The following is a 23,059-nucleotide window of genomic DNA, read 5'->3' on the forward strand; positions in this document are numbered from 1 at the left end:
CTTCATTTGAAAGTCCATGATAGTTAGGAAGCATTTGAATGGTCACGGTTTAATCTCATAATGATGTGCTCTAAATGGGGGCAATTGAATGCAAATGGGTGCATTATATTCATTAGGCACATAATGGTCTCTTAAAGCAAGAGGAGGATTCACAATTGGTGGTGTAACATAAGCACCTTGATTGCCTTGAATTATGGGAGGTTGTGGAACATAAATTAGCCGAGGCATTCCCAATTGAACTTGGCCTTGTTGTTGTTAGGGAATGAATGGTTTAGGCATGTCTAATGGTACTTGATTGCTATCATGATGCACATTAGGGTGGAGGATGCCTTGTTGGTCTACGTGACCAAGGTCCTCCACATAGTCGTCATGTTGCTCCTCCAATGATGAAATGGAGTAATGAGAACTACCTCTTCCCCTAAGATTACGAACAACCGATTCAAGATGGAAATCAAGTGGGACAAGGGTAGGATTTAATGACCTACGACTATGCATGCACAAACAAAACAAAAACAAGTAACAAGTAAATAGCAATCACTTTGCCTCCGCAACAAATCAATAATCAACACTCCTCCACATACGATGATCCCATACTCCCATGCTTGAACAATATGCAAGGAAAATTAAATTGCCTCCACGCGGGCTCACAATCTATCTAAGAATTGAAAAACTTACCACCACGCGGGTCGACGATTTAACTAGAGATTGAGTTAAGAAAGAGCTCACAAAGGGTCCTTAAGCAACTTCAATTCATTTTTCAATTTTCCGCTTAACTTTGTAAATTTTTAGATTTTAGCTTTTTTATTCTTAGCTTAGCTCCTTGTTCTCAACTCTCCCTTGCTTAACTTCCTTGGCTCAATGCACCTAGCCAATCAAAAACAGACACAATAAGTAACTAAAAAGAAAAATAAAGTAAAGACACGATCAAAAGAGTACTAATTCTTAGTTGTTTCCAAAACACGGCATTGCCAAATCAATCCCTGGCAATAGCGCCAAAATTAAAGTGCAACCCCAAGCGTGTGCACAAAATAATGCACAACACTTTGAATTTGGAAATTAGTGTCAAGTGGGCACCATACTTTAAACTTATAAACCGTTTAACACCTATACTATGTAGTATGAGTGATAAGGGATCGTCCCAAGGAATTGAGGGCTATGTTAATATGAAAACAAGGTTGGATTAGTAGGTCGAGTAATCAAAAGATTGTTTGTTTGGTTAATTAAACTACAATGTAAATGAATTCAATACTAAGCAACTAAAGTAAATAAAAGGGTAGAGAACAAGAGAGAGAGGTCTTGAGATCTAGAGGTCACCACTAAACATCACCATTCTAGACACTCAATGTGTAATGAATAAGGGGAAACATGTATTACAATACAAGAAGGTGTGAATGATTGAATCAACAAGTATGGATTGACTAATTAAGCATACATTGTCTAGACAACCTAGTGAATAGCACAATATATCAAACTAAGCCATTAATCCTTCCTTTAAGCTCACAATCAACACACTAACAAGATAGAGAATTGTACTACTTGCATTCATAAGTATGGAACATCAAACGACAAGCATGAATTGTCCTCACATTTAAGAAAGTAAAGCAATTACACTACTTTTAAGCTAAGGACATGAAAATTAAACTAATTAAACTAAGGTAGAGGCACAATCCATCAAGAAATGATTATGAACCATCAAACAAATCACAAGAGTATTCTATTTAAGCACTATGCCTTGACAATCTCTATATTCATATCATCAACACACATAGACATGCATTAATATCACAAAACCAAGAGAAACACGTGAATATCTATTCAAACATACATAGACATATGGATAGAATAAAATGATCAATTGGAAGTATTAAACAACATAAATCATTGTAAAACAAGATTTATATATAAATCAAGTGTCAAGACAAGATTACAACACAAATCCCCTCAAAATACAAAACATCAAGGTCTGGAAGGCATGCTTAGGGCTAACTCTAGCCCCAAGAAGATGTTTAGCAACTCATTGATGTAGTCATCCAACCCTCAAGAGCCATCTCCATTGTAGGAATTCTCTTCTTCTTGATGGAAACCCTAGAAGAATGGAAGAACTCCCAAGAATAGTGTATGTCTCTCCAATCTCTAGACTCTCTCCTCTTCTCCTCTTTGATAGATGATGATGTATATGATAGATAGATGATAATGATGATGTATAATGGCTCAAAATCCTTATATAGGTAGCTCAAGTGTCACACCAAGTGGTCAGGTCTCGTGCACTAAGGTCCTCTCAATGATTGCACCACGAGCCATCTTTCAATGAGCTGGACTCTGTTTTAATTCGGATTTGAGAAAGTTCGATCGATCGAAATAAGATGAGATCGATCGAAGAATGGACAGATTAATCACTATTGGACTGGATTGATCAAACCTTGGCAGCGCCTTTTTGGAATAGGACAAGTCTGAGATATTTTTGGGATATTTTGGGAAAAAGACAAAAGTGGTAGGTGGGAATAAGATCAAAGGATTTCGATCGATCTGAGGAAAGTTGGATTGATCAAAAATGGTGAATTCTTTTGGATAAGGACAAGGGGTTTGATCCATCTTGATGAGGCCAGATCGATCACTGTCAGATCGATCGAAGAAATGTGAGATCGATCGAAGATGCTGTTTTTCCACCACTTTGCTTCCACTTTGCTCCTTTCTTCCATTCAGCTTGAGACAGCTTCTTTTATACTCTAATTTGGCTGAATTGACTTATTTTAGGGATAAGCACTTGAAAAGGGTAATAACATGAAATTAGTCTAAAACGGAAAAGTAAGATAGATAAAGGTCCTAGAATACTCAAGCTTAAGGGGTTTAAATGCGCACTTTTTAACACTCATCACATGAAATTCAACAAAATTGGCACTTCCAATACATTACAATGATATATAAATTCTCAAATTTATCAACTTGAAGTTTAAAACTCAAAACTAACAAAATGATACAATGCAACATAGTTGTAGTTTCCAATATAGCACATCAAAGTATAGTTTATCAAAATTACTAACTTGTAGTCAAAATTGCAAAGTTAACCAAAATATAATTGGAACTTCTAATATAAAACATCAAGTTATAAATACTCAAAGTTATCATCTTGAAAACGAAATTTGCGAAATCAAACAAAAATGGATACTCGAACATCACGCCGGATCAGACCGATAACGTGGTTACTTTAGAGTTACTAGCCCACGGGTAACCTCCCTATGTGCGCATTAGACTATAGGTGGACAATCCCCCGTACTAGAAACATACCCTAGCCGTAGTCATACAACAACGTCCTAAGTTTTCAAAATCAACAAATTATGCAACAACGTATATATCAACATGTATATACAAGATATAAGCTATCTACCATGCACAACCAATTTTGGAAACACACAACATATGATCTAAGTCCATAATTACTATGGCATGTAAAATGTCAAATTCAAAGTGTGCAATTCGTTACACAAAACAACAATATATTCAATATTGAAAACACATTCTCATGAATATAAATATAACAACAATGTTATCCAATGTTTAAAACATAACCAAGTGAATATGCAACAAGTCCAAGTCCATGATTTAAACATAGAATCAACTTCTAAAACACAATTAAATCCATAGAGTAATTAGATAGAATTTAATTAAATAAAATAACTAAATTCTCTAGATTTCAAATCAATTCCAAATAGCCTCAAATTAATATATGTTAAATGACATAGCATGGTTTTTACATATATTACATCAAATAACAAATTAAGTGATTAAAACACTTAAACTAAATTAATTAAGCTAATTAATCAATTTCCTCTAGATTTTTAAATAACTCCAAATGTCCTCAAATTAATATAGGTTGAAGAACATTCTAGGCCTATTTTATTATCACATTATAAGTTGATTTCATGTTACTTACAACCATGTGAATTAAATCTTATACAAAGAAAATAATTAAATTAAATTCTAGATTATGAACAAAACCATGCATACAAGTTGTATAAGCATCAATAGCATGCAATACAACAAAAATATAGACCTATAACATCCCCTACCTTCATTTGAGATAAAATCTCAAATCCCCACCGAAAGAAAAGTGCTCTGAATCAAACAATACTCTTAGGTTATGTCGGGGACAACAAGGTGAACATTAAACACCAAGGAGGTACCAACAAAATCCAAACCTGAACTCAACACCCGAACTCAAACATGGTAAAAAACGGATTCTAATAAGGGGGAAAGGAAGATCTCACTAAGGCCTACAATAAACACTAAGGCATTATGGCATTTACTACGAGGGAAAAGGCTAGAAAAAGAAGAAGAAGGGTGGCAGCCCCTTGGCTGCCATGGCTGCCGGCTAAGAGAGGGGAAAGAGATGAGAAAATCTGATTTTTCATCTTAAGTCACCCTATTTATAGAAAAACCTTAAAATTGCCTCGAACGGGTCTCGCCGGGTTCCGAAAAAGTGGAATTTGAGTAGACGTGCTCAAATGGAAAAACACTATGAATAAAAAAGAACCAAAATGAGATAAAATGAACAACAAAATAAACAGCGTTGAAAACCGAGTCCCGAGTAGAAAGATATGCCCCGAATAAGTTCGACGACAACTGGGTCAGAAACCCTAAAACTAGGGTAAAAGACCGGAAGACAATTCTAAGAGCATGTGACTCAATGAAAAGTAAAAATGAATCTCGTACGAGGATTCAGGCTCAAAACGAGACATTTTGCAATAACTTTCATTAATTGCACAATGGTCCTACAAAAAGTGTTAATTGCAAAACTGGCTCATAATGAAAATATCTTCCAAAAGATATTTTCATAAAAACCCCTAAAATAAATATCTTCAAAAGATATTTATGAAAAATATTCCAAAAAAAGAAAATATTTCCGAAAAAACTATACATCCATGCCCCTATGGACACGGGGAGTAACCAAAGTACTTTTCTACAAAAGTAAAGATACGAATTTCATGAAAATCACTTAGAATGAAGGTACGTGAAGTCAAAAATGAACTCCAAACACAAAAAGTGAGATTGTGCCAAAAAGTGACAAACGGAGAAAAAGACAAAAAGTGAATAGTGTCGAAAAAATGAAAATGTGGAAATAACGCGGTCCTTTAAGGAAGTTGTCAATTCAAAGGAAAGAGTCTCGGAAACCATCCCCGAGCACTCAAGACGACACTAAGTGATGAGAAACCGAAATCAGAAAACAAAAGATCAATGAAAAAAAATTTCCGTAAAATTTGAGAAAAAGATTGGAAAGAAAATGACCGGGTCATTACAGATATATATATATATATATATATATATATATATATATCTAAATTTGAGAATATAAATATATGTAAGTTAGTAATCAAATATCTTCATTTTTTGTTTGGTATTGTCCAAGCAAATTGATCCACCATCAATTTTTTATTTTTGTACAAAACGTATGACAAAATTTTATAACCAAAAAGTCATGCAATCCAATCATTCATAATTCACATCGTGTAACAAAACTTATATTTACAGAGTATATTAATAATTAAAAATTTAATCTGTGGCTCCGTTTGATTAGATAGAAATAGCAAGAAAGGAAAAGAAATGAAAAATGAAAATAAAAGTGAAGTGAATGAAAAGAAAAGTGATTTTCTAGTATGTATTTGGTTACGATGAAAATTTCTTCAAGAAAATTATAGGAAAATATCATATTATAGTTTGGATACCTAAATTACCCTTGTTTTATAAAATAATAAAGAATTAGTAATAAAATATATTTAAAAAATGATAAAATTTTCAATTAATTTAGAGCTTTTTTGAATTATTATTATTCATATATGATGAAAAATAACTACGAATGGAAGTCAAGTTAATTAAAAATTTATCAATGATAAAGTTCTTAGTGGACTCCAATTTTTTAAAACTAGTAAAAAATTGTTGTTGTTTCAAAATATAAAATGAAGTTGTTGAGTAAAATAATATTAATGAAGTTGTTGGGTAAAATAGGAATACTAACCAAACGAGGCAAGCGAAAGTATAGTTATTGATTAATATACTTGTATTTTTTAGTGTATATATGGTTGTGGAGTAGTGATCTCTTGCTCCCTATAGAGTAAGAAAATTCTTCCTCACCTTTTATAGTGACCATTACATTAACAGTCACATTCTAAACCCACCTATAAACCCACCTATATGCTTTCCTTTCACTACAAAACCATTATCATTATTTCAAGTTTCCAAATTTAATATTTACCAATACCATTAATTATTAGAATAAAAGGTAAGTACTAAAAAAATAAAAATAGAAATCTCTTCACATCTGGAAATCACGTCTAATCATTAATCGGAATTTTATTTTCTTTAAAAAAAATTATAAGTGTTAGAGAATTGCATCCATGACTTGATACTAAAGTTAACATTGCGTATTTGTTTAATGTATTTGTTTAAGTGTGAAAAAGAAATTAAAAATTACACTATTGACATGCAAAACATCAACTAAAAAAAATTTAAAAAATTAAAAATAAAATTGTATTTTTTTATCTACTTGATTAACTTAAGGTAACTTGTGATTTGCACAACACTTCACAATTTAAATTATTGTATACATGCTATTTAAAAATTAGAAATTCAATCTACTGTTCTCTAGCCCATTTGTCACAAATTGTTTCATCTTTCTTGTTAATTTTGTTTAATTTTATTCTAAATTTTAACTAGTTGTAAACACATTCCAATTACTCATATGTCATAATAAGTCATACAAAATCTTTTTTCTTGTTCCACTATGATAACAAAAACTTATTGACATAATGAGGAGATTCACGACAAAAAATTATATTATTTTATGAAATTTCCGTTGTAAATTAGTTGTTTTTCTTAGTTTTTTCTTTAATACTAATATTATTATCATCATTTTTTTTTTCTTTCTCATTATCATCAATTTAAAAATTAAAAATTCAATCTACTGTTCTCTAGCCCATTTGTCACAAATTGTTTCATCTTTCTTGTTAATTTTGTTTTATTTTATTATAGATTTTAACTAGTTGTAAGCACATTCCAATTACTCATATGTCGTAATAAGTCATACAAAATCTTTTTTCTTGTTCTACTATAATAACAAAAACTTATTGACATAATGAGGAGATTCACGACAAAAAATTATATTATTCTATGAAATTTTCGTTGTAAATTAGTTGTTTTTCTTAGTTTTTTCTTTAATACTAATATTATTATCATCATTTTTTTTTTTCTTTCTCATTATCATCATTTTTTTTGGTAAGCAAAAAAGGTATGAAAGACAACTAATATGTAAAGTAACAGCAAAGACATCAAAGAAAATAAAAATTCCAATTAGTGGTGGTGAGACGTTCCAGAGGTGAAGCCATTTATATTTTTATTTGTTTGGTACTTACTTTTTATAGTTGTAATCAGTGGTATTGGTAAATTTTAAATTTAGAAACTAGAAATAATTATAGTGGTTTATATTAAAGGGAAACTATATAGGTAGGTTTGGAATTTGACCATTAGATTGACCATTATATTTAATCTGGTCACTATAGAAAGGGCAAAAGAATTTTCTTACTCCATGGGGAACAAGAGATCACTACTCTACGGCTGTGTATCAATTTCTAAGTGGCATCATGTTTAATTACTAGTAGTTTGCTGAGTAATTTATATAATAATTAGTTACCAATATGTATTTATATAAACTTTTGTTAATATACAAATTATTTTTGTTACAAAGTAATTAATATACTTTAATAAGCATGTTTAGTATTTAATATATAAACTTATTTAAAATATTAATTAAATCAATGCTTAGACCGAAGTTTACATTTTAGTATTCTGTTTTTTAAAATATGTTGGTGATGGCAGTTAAATAAGTTAGGGTTTTATTTTTTTTTTATTATTTTTTTTTTTTGTAAATAAATAATTGTTCTTTTTAAATTGTTTTGTTAAATAAATTTTATGTTTCAGTTCAATCACGTAGTCATTCACGTTATTTGTCTATTTGATATAATTTTGAAATATATTTTATAATAAAATAAATATATCATTTATCATTTAAACAAGGACAAAAATGATATAATATTATTTTTATTTTAAATCTAACTTTAAATTCAATTTGTTCCAAATATATAAATGGAATTTCATTTTAACTCCAATTCCTATACCTATTCCTATTCCTATTCCTTCTCCAAATCCCAAAATAATTGGTTCCAAATTTGGAATGCAGGATTTGGATTTAGAAACTTGGTTTGCCTTTTTTAAAATCACATAATTAGATAATAATAAAATTTTAAATACCTTTTTAATTACGTTTTAAATCCAATCTAAAAAATTAAAATTTGATAAAATTTGAGAGATAAATATCCATTAATTATATTTTTCTTTAATTAACCATCCGCCGTCTTCTCTAATTAAACCCTTCCCCTTATTAAACCCAACCCTATTAAATAGTAACATATCTCAATCTGTTAAGGATTTCCTATATATATATATATATATATATATATATTTCAAAACCCTAAACCCGTAAACCCTCTCTTTCCTCGGTCACGACCTACAAAAGCATCGGCGGCGACGACTATCCGTATCTCATCACCCCCAACGCTTATTTACTGGACCAAAGAAGGCCGAAAAAGTAAGATTCGGGAGCACACTCGCCAAGAACTACAATGGCCGACACCGCCGCACCAGAGATAAAGCCTGCCGCACCAGAGATAAAGCGGTCATGGGGTGACGAAGCTGATGATGAACCGGCTGTTCCTTTATCCTCCGAGATGGACTCCTTGGTGATCGACGACTCGAAGAAAGTGAACAAGTTCCTCGAGGAACCCGAGGATTCCAATATCACAGCCGTATGCTCTATTTTTCCTTATCTCCTTAATTTTACATCCATGGATTTGGTCCGGATCGAGAAGATCAGACCAGACATAATACACGTAGAAGATCAACGGGGTTCGAACCCCTCCTCGCCGGAACCTCGGATGCTTTGAAGAAAAGGAGGGTTTTTGATTTCTGGTTTGAATAGTTTAGGGTTTGTTTCGTTTCAGGTCACGACCGGCGATACATTGTATTCGTCTGCAAAGAAGTTCGAGGACTTGAATCTCTCGCCAGAATTGCTGAAGGGTTTATATGTGGGAATGCAGTTCGAGAAGCCAAGCGAGATTCAAGCCAAGAGTCTGCCGATGATTCTCACCCCGCCTTACAAGAACCTGATCGCTCAGGCACGCAATGGTTCTGGTAAAACCACTTGTTTCGTGCTCGGCATGCTCAGCCGTATAGATACGAAGCTTAAAGCTCCCCAGGCGCTTTGCATATGCCCTACCAGAGAATTGGCCATTCAGGTTTGGAATATATATACAGTAAATATGTGTTGATCTTTATATGTATTTGTGTTTGAATTCTGATTGTTCCTCCTTGAAGTGTTTGTGAAATTATTAGTTAATGGTACTCTTTAGGTTTCATTCTTAAATTGCACTTCATTTATGTTTTAAGGTCTAACTAATGGTGGTGAGTACATGGATCTCTGGTTTTGCAAATTTATGTTTTAAATGATGATATTTTAAAGATAAGTATATGTGTATGTTTTTTTTGTTATCCGTACGTTCACTTTCCCTTTTAATTAATTCTAGTGAGTGGATGGTTCTCGCAGTGAGTGTACTCTTAATACACTGAGTTCAGACTTCAGTGTTGATTTATTATCAGTGCAGTAGTGTGTAATTCGTCAATTCTGCTGGATCTTTGGAATTTTTATGATATGAATTTAGGGCTTAATTAACGTAGATGGTTCTTTGGCATGTTTGGTTTAATTGATGTTGTTTGAGTTGAGGTTTTAATCAGTAGTAGCAAGAGGGATGATATACACCATAAGAATGCATATATAATTTTGCTTGTTTTCTTTAGTTTTATGAGGTCTGGATTTTTATTAATGGTAGCTAGTGATGGTGCAGAACATGAAAGTTCTTCAGAAGATGGGAAAGTTCACAGGAATTACTGCCGAATGTGCTGTGCCAATGGATAGCACTAATTATATTCCAGTTAAGAAGCGCGCACCAGTGACGGCGCAAGTGGTGATTGGCACGCCTGGAACTATAATTAAATGGGTGGAGCCAAAAAAATTGGGCATGAGTTATATGAAGATTCTTGTTTTTGATGAGGCTGACCACATGTTGGCTGAGGTACATATTTTCTTAAAATTATATTCTATTATTTGTAATGCTCATAATGAAATTCAAATCTTTTGGGGGCCTTTTGAGAAAGTATATTATGACTTTCTCAACTCAACTAGTGTGTACGCCATCTTTTTTTGGTTACAATCATCCCAAGTTCGTGTCTTCCCTCTCTTGTCAACATCTTCTCCTCTCTACAGAGCAATTCTAATTAGAAACTTTCTATATAATATATTTGTATATATACACATACATGCAACTAGATAACTTGATTGAAATTGTAGTCCTTAAATATTTTATTGCATAAAGTAAGTCCATATTTTAGAACAGGAAGAAACAAAATATGCTAGTGGAACTGTGGAAGGCCCTCATGATTTGTCCTTGGAAGTCATCACTGTGGTAATACTGTATGTAATTGAAATCAGTATACTTTTCAACCTTCAATCCTCTCAAGGCTTTGAAACAGCCAAAAGTATTTTAATAATGGATGCTATTGGTTGTGTGTCCTTTTAAGACACACACATAGTCAAGTGGTTCTTTATACTTTATAAACGTTGAAGTGTACCTGTAGAGAAGAAATCCTTAGGGCCCGTTTACTAAGTGTGTCAAGTATTTTGCTTCTTCAATCATTGAGTTGAGCACGTGGGATCAAGACCAGGATATGGTGTACACACTATTCTTAGGTTCAACCTGTCCTTTACTTAACTCTTGAATTGCTGTTTTGGAGCAATCTTTTGCATCTCTTTTAAGTGTTGTGCCAAATTGTCTGGTTGTATCTCATTGCCTGAACAAGAATTTTATGTTACAAACCTTTAGGTCTTGTGGAACAATTATGAGGTTTGGCCGAGTTAGGCTGAGCTTGCCAAGTTATTTGATGCTTGGTAGTGTTAAGCAAAGATGCTTTTACCTTGATTGATTTATCGTATAAGGAAATGTATTATATAAGGAATAAAGGCCATTTCCTAATGTGGTTCTCATTTGTCATGGGTGTTGGGATTGGTGGACTGGGTATACAAGGTATATGATTGACCTTTGGCTTTATTGGCAGCCTAGGGTTTCTCACCGCACCAAGCAATGGTCCTAACTATTATTCTAGTAATGATGCATTACTTTTTGTTAATTCTGTAAGTGATTACACACTGCAGAAAATTTAATTTGTATATGAAAATGGGTTTGACTAACAAAATGATTTTTATGTTCTATAAACTTTCTGTTAATCCTTGATTGCTTATCAATCTTCTGTGCAGAATGGCTTTAAAGACTGCTCCGAGAGGATTATGAAGGCGATTGTTAAATGCAATTCTGATTGCCAGGTTTGTTGAACTTATCTGTTATTATGCTTCTTGAACTAAGTGATTTAATAATAAGCTTGCTTTTTGCACACCCACTTATAAATTTTTTTTTACGTTCTACTTTATGGTGTAATTGGAAAAATATGATCTTCAGTTCCCCTTTCTCTCTCTCTCTCCTTTTCCCTCTTCTCATTGGCTGGGTAAAGAGGCTCAACAATAGTAGAGTATTTGGATATATGGTAATGCCTTCTCTGAGTTGGAAACCGTAGCCATGACTCTGAGAAGAATAATACGGATGGATAAATATTCGAACACACTATGATGTATGACTACTTAATTAGTTTGTTATATTTCATGTTAGAGACAGTTTGAACATATTGTAGTTTGAATCTTGTTTTAAAAGTCCAAATGATGCTAGAGGGGGGAGGCTTAGCTTGAATTTTTACTTTTTGTTCTATATACTTCTTGTCAAGACTACTTCCATCAAAACTCCTTTAACTAAAGAAAGAGAGAGGATGAACACTAAGTTCAATGTAATTTAGTTAAGGCTCAATACACTCCAGTTCAAATGAAACATATATTGGACAACTGGAGAAACATTTTGGGCAACTAAGAAAAATATATGCATAAAGCGAGTGATATATAAATGCAAACTTTGAGATGGACGTACGGCTAGACAAGAAAGACATAGTGAACATTGAAGGTAAAACTAAGTAAATGGGAAGTCCAAAGTTAAGTAGGTAGAGTTAGCAAGGTAGGATATGATAAAATGTGGTTTGACTTGGGCAATGACCTTAGATAGAGAGAGAAATGAAAAAATAGAATTCATGTACCTACCTCAAGTTGGGAAAAAAATGTATTTTTGTTGTATTTTATGGTACAGGTTTTTGATTTCTTAGAATAGGATTCTGGAAAAGAGGTGTTGACCCAAACTAAGAACAGTAAAATATGATGGTTTATAGATCTGGATAGGAATATATACGCATTTGTATCATATTTGAGAGTTCCAAGATTCTGGATATTTCAGTATGGTACTTTTTGAAGCGAAACTTTTTGAGAGTTGTGTTTTGAATATTCAAACGGTAGTTAAAGAGGAACCAACTGTTCTAACACCATTAAAATTCTGTTATAGAACTTCATAAATTTATAAAATAATGTAGTCACAATATTTAATAATAAATGAAAATATATAATCATGCGCATATGATCATCTTGTTTCCATAATTTCAGATTTGATTTGAATGTGGTATCTGAAAGGGCCAGTTTATTATGACTGGGATTAAAGTAGATGTACTTCTCTTTTCAACAGTTGTGTAGGTTTTAAGATCTTATATATATCTTTCAATCCAGTTGTGATATAGAAGGATATGCTTGTTTCCCGTGGTACATGTCTTCTTCTATAGATTATAAATTATGAACTTCGTGCAACTTACAATGTATTTATTTAATTGAATTACTTTAGAGCTTTTGGAAAATGATAATATCCCCTTCAATATCATTTCTTATTTGAGGGGAAAAATGAAATCCATGTGTGAAAGTATAGAGAACGAGTAGAGATTTTTCTCCAGCCAAAGTGACAAACATTGGTTCATTTTTTAGAGAATGTATTTTATTTTTTAGGTTTGCTCCTTTAATTGTCCCTTTCTTTGTATTTCTTTGCTTTAATAATTCTCTTTCTTGTTAAAGCAAAGAAAAAAAGGAGTTTATATGTGTGAATTTTAGTGCATTGTGGTTTGCTGCAGAAAAAATAAGCTGTTGACACATGTTTTAATTATTTAGAGATTGTCCTATTCTTCACTTTATTAATGCAAATATATTTATATTATACTATATTATATTATTTTGGGTAAATTATACTGACCCTCCCCAATAATTTCTTTGTGCTTTCAAGATGGGACTGCATGCCTGACACCCTTCTACCTTTTGTGGCAAATTATTACCAGGTGCTTTTGTTTTCTGCAACTTTTGATGATGCTGTCAGGAATTTTGTATCAAAAAATGTTGATCTCTTCAAGAAAGATTACAATGAAATGTTTGTGAACAAAGAAGAGCTGCCCTTGGAGTCCGTGAAGCAGTACAAGGTGAACTGTCCCGATGAACTTTCAAAGATAAAGGTAATTAAAGACACGATTTTTGAATTTGGAAATAAGGTGGGGCAGACAATTATTTTTGTTCGCACAAGAAATAGTGCGAGCATGTTGCATCAAGCACTTGTGGAATATGGCTATGGGGTGACTACCATTCAAGGTGCTCTTAAGGAAGATGACAGGGACAAGATAATCGAGGAATTTAAAAAAGGATTGACTCAAGTTCTTATTTCAACTGACCTCCTCGCCCGGGGTTTTGATCAAAAAGAGGTGCTTACTTTTATCTCTTTTTACCTATTTTTTTATTTTTCTTTTTCTTTTTACTGCACAAAATATCGACATCATAACATGTTTTATTTCAGGTTAATCTGGTTGTCAATTATGATCTTCCTGTGAAGTACGAAACTCCATCGGAGCCTGACTATGAGGTATACTTGCATCGGATTGGCAGGGCAGGACGTTTTGGCCGCAAGGGTAAAGTCTCTCGACTTGGGAGTATCTTTTTATTTTTTATTTTTTATTTTTTTTTTGTGGTTCATCCGATTGTCCACTCGTAGAAATACCGTTGACTCATTTGGTGAACTTTCCTCCTAGAGACGTTCAGATTGATCACTGATTATAATTTCGTGTCTAAAAGCATGACATAGGTTCCTCGGGATACACCATATAGCAATTGCTACATTAAGCTTACTGTGTTTGTATGATATAAATACGTCGGAAATTGTTATATAAAAATTTTATGCATGAAAATTTCTACTTGTGGGTAATGTTCTTTTATAGTAGCTGTAGAGGCTAGGAACTTGTTAAAGTGAGTGAAATTTTTAGTTGCATGTTTAAAACCTGGTTTCTTTTTAGGGCCCATGTGTTTTGGCTTAGGATTTCAACTGAACTTGTTCAAGGGCTGCCCCTCTGTTGCTAAGAGAGAGCTAGGTGCTTAACTCGCTAAGAAACATTTATTTTGTTGGCCTTTATGTGCAAAAGTCCAACAATAATGAAAAGGAGTGTTACTATGTGTACAAGCAAGGGTCTTCCAGATCCTGCAGAAGCTTTTTACCAATCAAGTAGTGCTGTATCTTAATGAGGAAATTGGAATAACCAGTTTACTGAACCAGTGGCTTCAATGTGTAATCACTGTTAAATAATGTTCAGTTGCTAATTTTTAAGGTGCTTGAAACTGCAGCTGTGATTGAGATTCTTCAAAATAAACTTTCTGGGCTGTGGATATCAATGTCATTTTTGTTTTTTTATTGGGATGGGGGTAAATATCAAGTGTTGTGTTTTTTCAACTTCTGGGAAGTCCAGGTCTTGAATAATTTGTTTGACAGTCAGATCCTGGATTTGGAATACTGAAATTATACTAACCTATGATTTTGCTCAGTCTTGCCTAAAGAACTTCAGCTGTATTTTTGTTTTCCTGCATGCAATCCAGAACTTGGGGAGTATCTTTTGGTATTTAAGTTCCCTCTTTTGTGGACATTCCACATGATCAGCCTGGCCTAACCAAAACATTGTGTGGAATTAAGGAAGAACTTCATATTAATTAAGTATCCTATAGGTTAGGATTTTTCTGTACCTAGGCTTCCTGGAGTCACGAATCTGCTTCAGGCCAACCATCAAAGCCTCACAGGGTGATGCCAACCTTGTAGGTTGGATTTGTAGGCTTGTATATGAAATGAAGTCTTACAAAAAAAAAAAAAAAAAAATGGTTCTAGTTTATACATTTATAAACTCCAGCTAGTTGTTGGCGGCTTGTTTATTTTTTATGTTCTCCTTGTTCAAGTATAATACTATAATGTAATATTAGAAGATTTGAAGCCATTTTTTCCATCTCAGAATGAAGTGCCAATTCCCCTTTGTGCATTTGCTTCATTGTGGGTAGAGAAATAGTCAAAGCCTCAAATGGAATATTAAGCAGTATTTGTTTCCTGTTTTGTATTTAATTCTACAGGAGCCGCATTCAACTTGTTGTGCTTTGATGGAGATATTATGCTAATGGAGAAGATAGAGAAGCACTTTAACACCCAAGTGGACGAGGTGAGACTCCTTTTATGACTTAAAATAATGTGGGGAAGGATTATGGAATACTTTTGAATTCGAAACTAGTTGTAGGAGTAGCTTTAGTAAGATTTGAAGTTGTATGTTCCTATACTTTTCTGGTAATAATAGGAGAGTATAAATGTAGTAGTTGTAAGATGGGTATGAGAAACTTTGATTGTAGTTATATCACCACCTTATGCTGCTGCTATGTAATGCAGGTCCCGTCCTGGAACAGCGAGGAGGATTTTGAGGCTGCTTTTAAAAAAGCTGGTCTCTTTTAAAGATTTGTGTGTTATTGGGAAGATCACCACTGTTGGATATAAATATCAGTCCCCAAATCAGTTTTTGGATATTGGTTTTGGGTTTAAACAGAATCAATTTTGTGGATGTTGGTTTTGGGTTTAAACAGATGATTGATCTTGCTGTGTAGCAATTTGAAGTCGATGTTATACAGTTTATGACTACATATAATCTAGTCTCTTCTATGTTTGGTTGGAATGCAAGCCCATTGTAGAATTGATAGAACAGTTTTCCCCACATTTTTAAAAGTCATGTTCGAAATAGAAGTAATATTTTTGTATTCAATGTTATTTAGCAAGTCTATTTAGAAACTGACCATCTGATTGCTGATGTTGACCAATAGCAAATGAACATGATGTGAGGACCTAAGTATTGTCCGTTGCTAATGTAGACCAATAACAAATGGACATGATGTGAGGACCGTATTGTCCATTTTCGTTTGTGCACATGCTCCCTTTTCCTATAAAGTAAGCTTTTAAAAAAACGTTGGTGTGTACAACCATACCAAATGGCTAAAATCAATTTTTATGTACTGTTCTTTCATCTCTTTATATATATATATATATATATATTGCTATTGCTCTTTCGCAAACAACCCCTTTCCCTTTAAACTACAAAATACCTTCCTGAATAATTATGGACAAACTTATCACAACAGACTTGTTTTACTATTTCTCATTAAATTTATCATTTCGTATTATATCTTTTTATTATCTCTTATCTTATCTAAATATTAATTATAGAAAAAAATGAATAGATTTGAAACTACCATTTTCTAAAACTATTAATTTATTATTATAACTTTAATATTTATAATAAATATATTTTGTAAAAAAATACCTTATTTTTCATACAATATATCAATGAAAAAATTAATAAATTACTCAAATAAAATATACTTTCTTTTTCATGCAATATATTCATGAAAGTAAGAAACTATGTTTTAAAATTTTCTACTTAGGATTTTTATTTGAACAATTAATATAAAAAATTAAAGGTAATTAGTATAAATTTTTTTCATAATTTATTTAATAAAAAAAATAGATTAAGTGAAATTCAATAAGAAACGAGTATTATGGTCATTTAATAATAAATAGTTTAGGCATTGGGCATTTTGCAACAAAATGTGATAGTTCATGAGTATTATACACAAAATATACTTCAGGATGATTATTTGCAAGTTCAGACTTAGTTAAGGGATTTCTTTTTATACTATACCCTTCTTTTTATTATTAAATTATTCGAGTATAATGGTAAAAGGGAAGCGAGTAGAAGCTTTTTGAAAGTTTTACTTGTGTGTAATTAGGGAGAAAAACTTCTTTGCGCCCGTTGCATAGTGTAATGGGCGCGTCCGGACCGTCCGTATAATACACGTGTGGTAATGAACAATTGGATGCCTTTGTAACTCCATTGCACGGGCATAATAATTTTTTTTTCGTAATTAAGGTCAACTTTAGGGGAAAACGTGTTAACTCTCTAGTCTTAAAGATGAGATTAAAAACTGTTTATACTCCATACCAGTTTAACATTTATTCAATTTGTTTGTTTTTTTGAACCTATTTCAACGGTGACAATATAATTAAATTTCAAATTTAAATTCGTAAGGTATGATTTTTGAATAATTTTGCACTGTTCATAGTTGAGAGACTTTTCCATTCTTAAAGATAGGCCAAGATGTCATGGAACATGATTTTTAATCCATGGAATGTGTATGTGAGAGAGAAGAAGTTAAAGAGAGATGGGTGCAGCGGTATTGACGATAATTGCAACTTCACTTTTGATGGGTTCCATCAATGTTGCAGAAGCTTGGAAGGAGGAAACTGAAGTCATACATGTGGGCGGGAAAGTGCTGTGTCAAGACTGCACCCAGGGTTGGAATGAATGGCTCCATGGTCCTGAGCGTACTTTTGTCCCTGCTAACAATTTGTAAAAGAGTCGTGGCAGTTATGAACTTATGAAAATAAGAATTGCCATTATTGTAACATCTTCGTGACATCATCTCCTCTCCACTCACGTAAAAGAGTCAAAGTAGTCCAACTATGAAATTACATGTTTGTCTTCTTTTTGTAGAATATGATCATACTTTATCACTATGATAGTAAAAAAAAAAAAACAAACACACAATATATATATACACCATTTCCATTGGTAGAGATAAATTTGTTTATTTAGATAATTTGTATTGTCTAGTGGGACAAATCAAATAATGTAGCTGGTGTCATGCAGGGTGCAAGGTATCAATAACATGAGCAGAGTTGTGTTCTATGGAAGTGATCAAAATCATGAAGGCTGCGAATTTGAGATTACCATTAACAAATACATCAATGGCGAGGAATTGAATACCAAAAAATGTTCCGTTAGGCTGGTGTCATCACCAGACCCTATATGCAACCTTTCCATGCATTATTAAAGTCGAGTGCAATATAAAAGCGAGACTTCAAGTACTTTTGCATCCACAAATGGATGATTATCCCAGTTGTGATCGGACAGCCAGTTGAAATTTTTGACAAAGCCGCTATGCCCCAGAAACTATATAAACAAAAATTTATTATTTTAAAATTTATATTAAGAAATTTATAATTTATAATTTATTCATCCCATTAAAATTTTACAAAATATCTAATTTTGTATATATCTAATTTTGGAGAGTAATTTAATAAAAGGTGACAGGTTCGAATTTTTAAAGAACTTTTAATTTCCTGTTTGTAAGAGAAAAGCTAAAGCACCATGTTTTTTTGTTCTTTTTTTCTTTCTTTTTAGACCATGTAAGAGGGAACTCTTTCTGTTTTTAATAGTGGCTTAGCCAAATTAGATTAGGGGAATTTGTTCTTTCCTTTTTTTTTCTGTGTGTCTATAAAGCCCCTCAAGAGTTGCGCGCCATTTCCGTTTTCCAAGTCTATAAAGCCCCTCAAGAGTTGTGCGCGTCTTCCAATTTCCAACCCTTTTTGGCCCGCTGCTCAACTTCTGCTCTCAGTCTCTCTCCATAGTATTTCCTTCTTGTTTTTTCAGGTAAATTTCTCTCTGGTTACCACTATTTCATGGTATCTAATTTGTTTCACTAACTAGGGTTTTGTGTTGTAGTTTTCTATTCCCTTAAAAAGGAGGAACTAGGGTTTTGTGTTGCATTTAATTTAATCCTCTCTGTCACTGAACTCCATAATTATTTTCACAGATTTGTTAGAATCATAGCTAATAAGCCATGAAAGTAGAAAAAGTAGCAGACGAGGATGAACAAATACAGAGATTGGATTGTTCAATTACGGATCTTCCGAGCCCCATCTTGGTCCACATTCTAGTACGACTCTCTGTGAAGATGATTCTTGTTTGCAAGTGCGTTTCCAAAACTTGGCGCAGCCTAATTTCGAACCCTCAATTTGCCAAGCTGCACTTTTCGGGGCAAAAGCCCTGTACTCTACTGCGTAGCTTGGGTTCAAGATATGTGTCAAGCACTCTTTACTTGGTTGAGCCCGAAACTTGCAGCAATTTTGATCCCGGGTACTGCACTTGTTCTGGTGGCTATTACTCTGATCAGTGCTTTCAAACTTGCCACATGAAGATTGACACCAAATTGAAGATCCCATTGCGCAATGATGAAACCGTGGTCAACTATGAAGTTGGGGTTAAAAGGAAACGCTACATCAAAGTTAAACCCAAAGATCAGAGATTCAAAATTGTGAATTCGTGCAATGGTATCCTTTGCTTGTGTGAACCATCGCGTAATGTCCCCATTGTTGTGTGTAATCCAATCCCGGGCGAGTATACAAACTTTCCGGTGGCTGAGACGGCTGGTGAGAAACCCGATGGTTGCGTTGATTGTGGGTTCGGCTTCAGTCCAAGGTCTAATAATTAGACTGTTTAGTCAATGGAATGGGGGAATATATGGTTCAAGTGCTAAGATACTCACACTCGGCGCAGGGTCATGGAAAAGCATTGATGGTGGTCCCAATTCACCTAACTACTATAATCTAGCATTTCCCACGTATCTAGAGAGATGTATTCATTGGCTCTGTATTGATTTAAGAGGTTCTGATTCGATAGTGTCTTTTAACTTTGACAACGAGCAGTTTCAATCGGTTCCACTACCTCCTCGTGAAAATGATGACACCAGCACAGTTAGTTTAAATACAAGAAGGCTTCATATTTCCATGGGAGTACTAGAAGACTGTCTATGCATATGTGAATCCTTCAAGTATATTAAAATCTGGATTATGAAGAAATATGGTGTTCAAGAATCATGGACAATGGACAAAAGTGTTGTCTATTGATATTCTAACTGATGATGACAGGTGGCCTGTTGGTTTATATCAGCCACTAAAATACCTCGATGATGGAGCAGTATTAATGTTAAATGACGCATATAGTCTTATATGTTATGACCCAAAAGGAACAAATTTTAAATTTCTTAAGATTTTTGGAATTAGATCGGGCTTGGAAGAAATTCCTCATGTTCCAAGTTTCATTTCACTAGAGGAAGCTGTTTTTGGAGATAATGCGGTGGTGCTGAATATCGATTTAAGGTAAAGATGTGCATGTTTGCTGTCTACTTTCACTTCAACGCCTAATTTTATTTGTACTGCTTGATGATAATATTTTAGATTCATATTTTTGTGTATTTCATCACTAAATTGCATCTGGAAATTATGAAAATATATGAATATTTCATCTTTACATCCCCTTCCTTTGTTTTTGTGACATGCATCAACCTCAAAAGACTCTATTGTTGGATAAATAAGTACAGTTTTAATAATTTGGTGTTATTTGTATTCCATAAATATGCGATGCCACATGACTACATCAATTCACAGTTTATTTGCGTCTCATAAACGAGTATCGGTGATCACAGATAGTAACAAACATTAAACTAAAATTTTGAAAGAGAGATGAAGAAATTTTTTTTATCCCGGTAAGTAAGGATGTGAATAATATGAAGAATTTGAATAATAGAAATCGACAATAAACCTTAAAAATGAAAAACTGGTCTTTGAGGTAAAGAAGCATGCTAAGCACTGTCCTAAATTTACTATAGCCTCCCTACAATGCCGTTTCTGAAGGTCTAGAACAACTCCAATACACAACCACACATGCTCGCAGCCGTGTTTCCCAATGAACACATTCACTAGAGGACTAGTTGCCAAATTTTTGTCACATTGCCTATAAATTTGCAAAAATAAACTAAGATTTACATATATATATATATATATATATATATATATATATATATATATATAATGGCTAGAGAAGGAGAAGACAGATATAGTAAATGAGAGTGTGAAATGGATAGGAAGAGTTGAGAAGTAGAAGACTTCTTGAGAGATGATGGAGACTCCTTTATAAGTTCGAGAGTATAACTCCTTTTAGGTAATAAAGATGATGGTAACTTTACAATAAAATCATTAAAATAATTTTTTAAAGGATTATTAGAACAGTTGCTATATATAAAATCCAACAAATCAGTTGAAAAAATTTGTGTATAGCTTTTTTAACTTATTGTTTCAAGCTTGGTAGGTGGGTGTTATTCAATTTGAGCATTGATATTTTCACTCATACAGACGTGCACTGCTTATTTGGATGTATAATTTTAGGGTTCCTTATCCTGGGGATGTTTTGCTATATATCATATATTTACAATGCTTTGTTTCTCCTTTTTCTTTTAATTTCTCCTTTTCGTTTTGGTGATGCTAATTTTTCTCTGTTCAGGATTTTTTTTCATGATCACTAAAACTCATTTTATCTTTATGTGAAGTCAATAGCGAGTCAACGCATAAAAATATTTTTTTACCATCCCAAGAAAAAAAAAAAAAAAAAAAAAAAACCTTATAAAAATTCTTTTGTAGTGACATTGTCCGTTGATTTTTTTTTTTTTGTTATAAATATATGTATGTGTGTATATATATATATGTATAAATTAAAGTGCTTGGTACCTTTGAAACATCTTTTTTTTCATTTTTTTTTATTGGGCTAACTTGCATTATTTGCTAAACTTCATTAAGTTACAAAATGTCATTATTGCACACTTGGCTTAGTCAGTGTTCTAGAGTTCTTGTTGTCAATTGATGTGCCTCATGATTCATAAGATATGATTAAATTTATAAGATAATTCAAAAAGGAGATGGATGCTTCGGTTCTTCAATGGTTCTGCCTCATGTAAGGCCCCGTTTGACCCTCAAGTTCCAAGCAGCCGTTGGGAGGGACCGGAGGGTCGAAGGACCAGTCTTTCTTGCTATCAAATTTTTTTTTTTTTTTTTTCCCCCCTGAATTTTCCTTTGTTTGTGCAAGTAATTGGTGTTTGTTCTTTTTACCTTTTTTTTTTCAAGAATATCTCATCTGCTTGGACTCTTGGATGGTTTGCAAATTTTGTATGAGCAAACCATGTGTATCATTTAAGTTCAGTTCAAGCCTTAACTTTGGTGGGTCTCGAACCGGAGGCCAAACAGGAGTACCCCCAAAGGCCTTATTGGTTGAGCTAGCTCGTGCGGACATAACTTTTTATCTTTAATTATAATTAATTCATCATTTCTTCTTTAAAAAAAAAAAAAAAAAACTAACAAAAAACAAAACAGAAAAAACAAAAATGGAAGATGTATTAATATTATTTACACAATTGTTTTTCTTGATACCAATGGTATTACATGCCTAATAACCATAGGAAAGAATTACCAATAGGTTTTTTCTTATGCAGTTGTAGTTGAAAATTGCTGCTGCTAAATGATTTCTGAGTTGGAAAATGTGTAGGGAATCATATCGCAAAATATTGATCCACTTTCAGAGATAATACTTTAAAATCTGATGCTCCGAAGTCGTTTTCTCTTATTGTTGTTTGTAAACATTGTCCAATGTCATTTTGTCTTTAGGTCCTGTTTTTATTTGTAATCTTCCTTTTTGTAATATTTCAGTAATTGTATATGATATTTTTCATTTTTTCAAACCATGGTAAATATGACCTCTATGATTTATTTAGTTTTTTCTATTAAATTTATTTTTACTAGTGGTTGTAGCTATAGCCAAGCAGTAGTGGCAAAACCTACACATTATATTTAATAATGCAAGTTGTCTAATAGAAATAATAATAAAAAAAGAATAATAATAACGTACATATCATCTTCCCTATAGTTCTCAAGAAGTTCATCTGATGCAGGAGCATCTACGAGGCTCTGCAAGACTAATTGGGCCCACTAGC

The 23,059-nt window shown here is 33.0% G+C and overlaps 1 protein-coding gene across 2 annotated transcripts; it reads left to right on the forward strand.

Moving 5' to 3' along the window:
• Nucleotides 1-8,531: 8,531 nt before the first annotated feature.
• LOC132295116 (DEAD-box ATP-dependent RNA helicase 38-like) lies at nucleotides 8,532-16,143 on the forward strand. Of its 2 annotated transcripts, none has more exons than XM_059793221.1 (8): nucleotides 8,532-8,852; nucleotides 9,048-9,359; nucleotides 9,948-10,175; nucleotides 11,414-11,479; nucleotides 13,402-13,815; nucleotides 13,908-14,019; nucleotides 15,494-15,579; nucleotides 15,801-16,143. In XM_059793221.1, the coding sequence occupies exons 1-8, from the start codon at nucleotides 8,670-8,672 to the stop codon at nucleotides 15,861-15,863; spliced, it is 1,464 nt and encodes a 487-aa protein (XP_059649204.1). In that variant the 5' UTR covers nucleotides 8,532-8,669; the 3' UTR covers nucleotides 15,864-16,143. The 2 variants fall into 2 exon arrangements, with proteins under 2 accessions (XP_059649204.1, XP_059649205.1); XM_059793222.1 differs by having other exon boundaries at nucleotides 9,048-9,341.
• Nucleotides 16,144-23,059: the final 6,916 nt, after the last annotated feature.

Source organism: Cornus florida, unplaced genomic scaffold (genome assembly GCF_030987335.1).
Source record: "Cornus florida cultivar Cherokee Brave unplaced genomic scaffold, ASM3098733v1 CherokeeBrave_3.0.0_Hap2_Chr02, whole genome shotgun sequence".
NCBI classification, from domain to species: Eukaryota; Viridiplantae; Streptophyta; class Magnoliopsida; order Cornales; family Cornaceae; genus Cornus; species Cornus florida.